Source organism: Phascolarctos cinereus, unplaced genomic scaffold, assembly GCF_003287225.1.
Source record: "Phascolarctos cinereus isolate Bilbo 61053 unplaced genomic scaffold, phaCin_HiC Scaffold_5;HRSCAF=322, whole genome shotgun sequence".
Taxonomy (NCBI): Eukaryota; Metazoa; Chordata; class Mammalia; order Diprotodontia; family Phascolarctidae; genus Phascolarctos; species Phascolarctos cinereus.
The window spans coordinates 322,264,493-322,271,463 of record NW_027555958.1 but is presented as its reverse complement, the minus strand read 5'-3'; the positions used below and the strand labels follow the sequence as shown (position 1 = coordinate 322,271,463).

General features: G+C 44.4%; 1 protein-coding gene across 1 annotated transcript in view; it reads left to right on the top strand.

The window, feature by feature from the left end:
- Positions 1–895: 895 nt before the first annotated feature.
- Positions 896–6,971, top strand: part of NUP210L (nucleoporin 210 like) — a 135,141-nt gene continuing 129,065 nt past the window's right edge. The window contains exons 1-2 of the mRNA XM_020991696.2: positions 896–1,184; positions 2,177–2,313. Of these exons, the coding sequence (XP_020847355.1) occupies positions 982–1,184; positions 2,177–2,313 (340 nt within the window). The 5' untranslated portion in view covers positions 896–981. The remainder of the gene's footprint in view (positions 1,185–2,176; positions 2,314–6,971) is intronic.

Sequence of the window (6,971 nt, the reverse complement as noted above, 5' to 3'; positions counted from 1 at the left end):
GTTACTGTGCTTAATACATGCTTGCTGAGTGAGGAGAGCAGGGGTTCTTGAAACTTTGTTGGCTATTAACTGCTTTGGCAGTGAAGTCTATGGACCCTTTCTCAGAATAATGTTTCTAAATGCGTAAAATAAAGTACATAGAATCACAAAGGAAAACAAGTATATTGTAATACAGTTTCTATCTACCTATCATTCACAAACTCAGGTTAAGAACCTCTGGTCTAACGAGACTGAAGATTAAAGAAGGAATGAAATGAATGATTGCTGAAGCAATTAGACGATGGAAATGAGTGGGTCAGGAGTACAAAGGGATTGGCTTTTATAAGGAAAAGTGGCGTGCTCGTTAGAGACTGGAGTAAAACAGAAAATAGTCGGTGTATAAAAGAGGCCCTAGATAAAATTGAGCTGTTTATACTGCCCGTTTGCCCTTTCTCTAATGCGTCTCTTAGGAAGATGTTCAGAAACTGGGGCCGGGAGAAATTTGGAGTCAGAAGCCCTGGGTTCGAATTCTGTGCCTGCTGAGTAATCTCAAGCGAGTCACCCCCTCTGGGCGTTAATTTCTTATAAAACTGAGTTGGGACTAGATGACCTTTCCCAAAAGATGAAGGTCTTTTCCAGTTCAGATTGTATGTAATCGCACGTCATGTGCTCGCCTTTCTGCCTCAAGATTAATTTCTATCCCTGGGGAAGAAGTGGTGCCACGCCGAGGGGGAGGGGTCTTGTTTTGCTAAATTACCACCGTGGCAGGCTAACTGGTTGGAGAATGGTCTTTCTGGAGGCGAGTCTACAAAGCAATTTTAACTAGTCCAGGAAGGTGATTACGCCTCTGTCCCCGCTCCGTTACTTTCAGAGCGAGCTGGGGGGTGGGGCGAATCTTCCAGCGGTTTTTGCCTCAATTACGCCTGGTCCCGCCCCTTTTCCCGCCCATTGGCTGTTGTGAGGCGGGGCGGGGCTGGTGGTTGAGCGGGAGCCTGGGCCGCCATGAGGAGGCCTGGGGTCCGAGGGGACGGAGGCTTGGGGCGCTTCTTGGGAACACCCCTGCCCCTGCCTCTGAAGCTGCTGCTGCTGAGCCTTCTTGGATCCCGGGCCAACAAGCTCAATGTTCCTAAGGTGCTGCTGCCCTTTGGCCGAGAGCCTGGCCGGGTGCCCTTCCTGCTGGAGGCCCAACGGGGCTGCTACACCTGGTGAGGGGCTCGTGGGGGCTGCCCGCTGGGGGCTCGAGGAGTCACCGAGCGCGGCGACCCCACAAACGACCGGAACCAGGCCCGAGCGGCGTGGTTGCTCCTTGCTTTTGGAAGGAGCCCTTCAAATGGCCCACGGGGCAGGGATGAGGGCACCCCCGGCCTTTGCCAAAAGGGGGCACTTAATGGGATGTGGGCTACTTCCCTCCTCCCCCCCCAGCACCCCTACCCCAGTCCTTGCTCCCCCAGAGCAGGAAAGGCCTACAGGACCACGTGCTATGGGCCACAAGGGCTCTCCTAGTGTTGGGGAAGGGTAGGACCCATCTAAAAATGAGCTTCATCAACACCCCCACCTCCCACCAAGAGGGAAAGGTGGGTTCTCCTAGAAAATGAGCTTCTTCACAATCACCACCCCTCAGGAGTGTGAAAGACCCATAAAGGGACTGACCTTCGCTGACAGGCTGGCTGGGGTGAGCACTTTCAGCCTTTGGGAGGAAAGAGGCACTTCTTAATATTTGAGCACCCTTTCTTTCTCTACTTCCTTTTATATGAGAGGCCCCTTCCCAGAGTCTGAAGTAGACATACAGAGGCTTGGCCCTATGGTTTAATGACTCTTGGGTTGACAGAATGCAAGGGTACTTGACTTTTTGGCATACTAAGTGGTTAGGTGACCTCGGATCTGGACTTGTTTAGGTCCCAGCTTCTATGAGGAGACACAGTCTCCCTAAAATGAAGATACAAATTGAGTTCAATTTTATAGGCTTAGGGGAAGATTGACATTTACTTCTGAGATTTTTTGGCAAACACGTCTTTAAAAAAACTTGCTGAAGTCCTCCTATAGTATGTGTCCTTAGAAGATGAGCACTCTTCATTAGGTACTAATACATGGGACACTTTATGAATTGGAAAAGGACTGAGTATTTTTTTGGAGGGGAGGGTAAAAGCAACTCTCTACTAGTTCATTTTTTCATACTCCAAGTTCTTTGTTCTGGCAGGCATTCTAGCCATCATGATGCAGTCACCGTTGAGCCTCTGTACGAAAACAGTACCTTGTGTTCCCAAAGAGCTATACTTATTGCTGAATCTACCCAACCAATACGCCTCAGCAGTGTTATCCTAGCTCGAGAAATAGGTAGGTTGAGAAGAAACAAGTTCAATTAGGACTGGGATTTTATCATCCAGGGGCATTCACAGATGGTCAGTTCTGGTGTTCCAAAGTAAGACTAAGCAAAACATTTTTTCAGTTTAAAGCCAGAGGTGTAGTGTCCCCCCTCTTACCTGGAAAGCCAAGTATGGTTCAGAACCAACCTGGTAGTACAGACCTGGAAGGTGACAAGGGAGAGTGGATGAGACCAGCTCTGGGCCCAGATTGTTTCAATTCTATTGGAATTTCTTCCTATCCTTCCCTCCTTTCTTACTCCTGCTTTTGTTTTAAGCAACTCCCTACCCATGCTGGGTGCCATGTTTAGGGTTAGTGATTGGCAATAAGAAATGCTTGTGTTCAAGTGAGAATTTTGGTGAAATATCTAATATGAGGCCCAGGGAAAGCAAGGAGACAAAGCCAAAATGGGGCTGATGGATTAGAAAAGTTTTGTTCAACAAATATTTTTACTAGATACAAGGCACTAGTAAGTGCTAAGTGCTGGGGATGATAGACAGCCATGGACAGTGCTTTTCCTCAAGGAGTTTGTGTATGTGTGTGTGGTAGGACTACTATTACAAATAGACAAATGAATGTGGTAAAAGGAAAATCCAGGAGAAAATACTAAAACTGAGAATCAGGGAATTATAGAGAAGATAAGATGTGAGCTGAATCTTGAAGAAAGGCCAAGATTTTGTAAGGCAGAAATGAAGATAGAATGCATTCAAGGCATGAGGGATGGCTTACGCCATTTGGAATCAGGAGATAGCATGTCCTCTTTGACTGGCATGCAGAATATGTGTGAAGGGCAGTAGTATGAAGTGAGGATGACCCAGGCAGATGACTTTGATTATATATTTTTAAAGGCTGAGGTTCCAAAAATCTTGCTTGGTCAGGTCCATACCATTTTTAATGACCCTGCCTATAGGTGTAGAAATGTCCCATCCTCACAGAATTGGATCTGCTGGTTGTTGAAAAAAATAAGCCATCACAGTCTTGAAGCCAAATTGTAGAGAACTTTAAATGCTAGGTGAAGGAATTTGTATTCTGTTGTATAGGCAGTGGGATGACCTGGTCACACCTGTGCCTCAGGAAAATTATTTTGGCAGCTGTGTGGAAGATGGATTGAAAGAGAGAAAGATTGGAAGCAAGGAGGCCAATTAGGAGGCTATTATAGTAATCCAGGAGAGAGGTGATAAGGGCCTGAACTAAATTTGTGGATATGAGTGGAGAGAATAATAATAATAACTATAATTATTATTATAGCTAGCATTTATATAGTGCTTTAAGGTTTGCAAAGTGGCTTTCCTATGTTTTTTCATTTGATCCTTACAATGCAACCCTGAACGATATGTCTTATTATTATTCTCATCCCCATTTTACAGATGAGGAATTAAGGCTGAGACATTAAATTACTTGCCCAAGATCCCATAGCGTCTGAGGCAGGATTCAAACGCAAATCTTCCTTACTCCTTAGTATAGCCCTCTATCCAATGATTCAGTTAACTAGCAATTTATTAAATGCCTATTATATGCCAGGCTCTCTGTTAAGCACTTAGAATACAAAGAAAGGAAAAAACAGTCTGATGGGAGAGACAAATGTGCGCACAACTATGTACAAACAAGATTGTGTTCAGTTGTTTTACAATTGTGTCCAACTCTTCATGACTGCCGTTTGGGGTTTTCTTGGCAGAGATACTAGAGTAGTTTGCCATTTCCTTCACCAGCTCATTTTACAGATTAGGAAACTGAGGCAAACAGGGGTAAGTGACTTGCCCAGGGTCACACAGCTAGTTAGTGTTTGAGGCTAGAGTTGAACTCAAGAAGATGTCTTTTGTGACTGTAGGCCTGGTGCTCTAATCCACTGAACCACCTAGTTGTCTCTATAAACGCCATAAATTAGAGGTAATCTGAGAGGGAGGGTGCTAGCATTAAGGAAGGAAGGGAAAGGTTTCTTGCAGAAAGTGGGACTTCAGCTGAGACATAAAAGAAGACAAAGGAGGAATCAGAAATGAAGAGGGAAAGAGTTCCAAGTATGGGGGGCAGCATATTGTGTGATAGGAAGAGCCAGGAAGCCACTGTTACTGGATTAGAGTGTGTGGAAGGGAGCAAGGTCTAAGAAATCTGGAAAGGCAGGAAGGATGGGTTATAGACAAATTATGAAGGACATCGAAGCCAAACAGGATTTTATATTTGATCCTACAAGTAATATGGAGCCACGGGAATTTATTAATTAGTGGGGTTATGTGATCAGACCTACGTTTTAGGAAGATGAATTTGCAGATGAGTGGAGGGTGGATATGAATGGAAGAGACTTCAGGCAGAGAGACCCACCAACAGGCTATTACAATATTCTAAACATGAGGTGATGAGGTAGAAACAACGGGACTTGGTATGAAGAGGGGTGGAGGTGAAAGAGTGAGGAGTTTTGAGGATAACCCCTCACTTATGAGCCTGGGATGGTGTTGATACTCTCGACAGTAATAGAGAAGTGAGGAGGAAGGGAGGGTTTTGAAGGAAAGACAGTGAGTTTCATTTTGAACATAAATGCTAATAATAGCTGGCATTTATAGAGCACCTACTATGTGCTAGACACTGTGCTAAGTGCTTTACAAGTATCTCATTTGATCCTCACAACAACTCTGTGAGGTAGGAGCTATTATTCTTATTTTTACAGTTGAAGAAACTGAGGCAGACAGGTTAAGCGACTTGCCCAAGGTCACATAGCTAGTAAGTGTCTAAGGATTGATTTGAGTTCTGGTCTTTTTGACTTCAGTCTCAGTGCTCTATCCCCTTTACCACCCCACCGCCCCCATGTTGAGTCTCAACTGAGTTTAAGATGTCTATGGGACATGCAGCTCAAGATGTCTAAAAGGCAGCTGGGGATGTGAGACTGGAGGTAGGGAGAGAGCTTAGGGGTGGACAAGTAGATCTTTGTCATTTGTATTGAGATTGAAACGATGGAAACTGATGAGATCCTGAAGTGAAATAACATAGAGGGAGAAGAGAAGAGAGCCCTGGAATATGCATTGCTCCATCTAGCTGCCAAAAAACCCTTTATATATGTTACCTCACCTGAGTAGGAGAAAGAACTATGGAGTTAGGAACATGACCTGGCAACTGATTGGATATGGAGGGGGAGGGAAGAATCAAGGATATCTTTGAAGTTATGAGTCTGGATGACTGGGGGTAGAAAAGTCTGAAGGAGCAAGTTTAGTGAGAGAAGCTAATTTCTGAATATTCCAGAGGTACCAAGTTGGAGATGTCTCTCAGGCTGTGGACAATTAGGCACTAAAGTTCAGGTGTTAGTGCCTAGGGTAGCGCCTCCAGCTCAGTGTAGAAGACACTTACATTGAATTGAATGGTTAAGAGAGGTGGTATACAGAGTTGGGAGTCATCTTTGTAGAGGTGATCCTTGACCTCATGGGAGCTACTGAGATCTCCAAGAGAGAAAAAAGAGGGCCCCGAATAGAACCATGGGTGCAGAAAATGAATGATGACCTAACAAAAGAACCTGAAAAGAAGAACCAGGAGAGAGCCTGGTCACAGAAAGAAATTGAAAGGGCAGAGAGAATGTCCAGGAGGATATGAGTTCCTTAAAAGCAGTTTCATTTTTGTCTTTATATCTCTAGTGCCTGGCACAGTGCCTTTCACTTAGTTCTTCATAAATACTTGAGGAATTGACTTGGAATGAGAACAGGGTTGTTAGAAGTATTAGAAGCTGTATAGAAGTATAGAAATCCTCAGGATGAGGATTTCTAAAAAGTCCTTGGAATGAACAGTTCAGAGTCTTGGTAGCCCCAGGAGAGCAGTTTCCTTGGAGTGATGGCAGTCATAAGCCCAAATGCAAAGGGCTGAAAGGTTAGCGAGAGGGTAGCTAAGTGGTGCAGTGGATAGAATGCTGAGCCTGGAAAACCCCAAATAATGTCGTGAAAAGTTGTACACAATTGAAAAATGACCAAAAAGTGAATGAAGAAGAAGTGTTAAAGCAGTTCTTTCTGGAGTTTGGCAGTGAAATAGAGGAGAAATGTGAGGTGATAACTTGAGAGTGAGGATGGTAGGGATGGTAAAGTTTTTTTTAAGGCTAGATAAGACCTGGGAATGTTTGGCAGTAGTGGAAATAGGGAGACATTGAAGGTGGGGGGAAGAGAGAATGATTAAGGTCCTCAAAGAGATTGAAAGGAAGGGGATCAAGAACATGGCTTGGCTATAGGAATGGATCATGACAAGGAGAAGAGCCACATCTTCCTTATAGACAAGAACAAAGGAAGGGAGAATGGGGAAGTGGGGTAGTGTTGTGTATGTGATGACTGCTGGGGGAACTTCTGGTAGGTGACCTCAGTTTTTCTCAGTAAAGTAAGATGTGAATACACATCTAAGCAGGTAGGGCTTGGGGGTTTGAGGAAATACATTTGGAATACCCACTGAGGAAAGTGGCGTAGAGTTACAAAGAGTTTCAGAATTCAAAAGGACCTCATCTTGTCCAGTCTTTACCTTAAGAATCCCCCTTTTAATAAAAATGTGCATGCCCTTTGACCCAGCAATAACACTTCCAGGGCTGTATCCCAAAGAGATCATAAAAATGGGAAAAGGACCCTCATGTACAAAAATATTCATAGCAGCTCTTTTTGTGCTGGCAAAGAATTGGA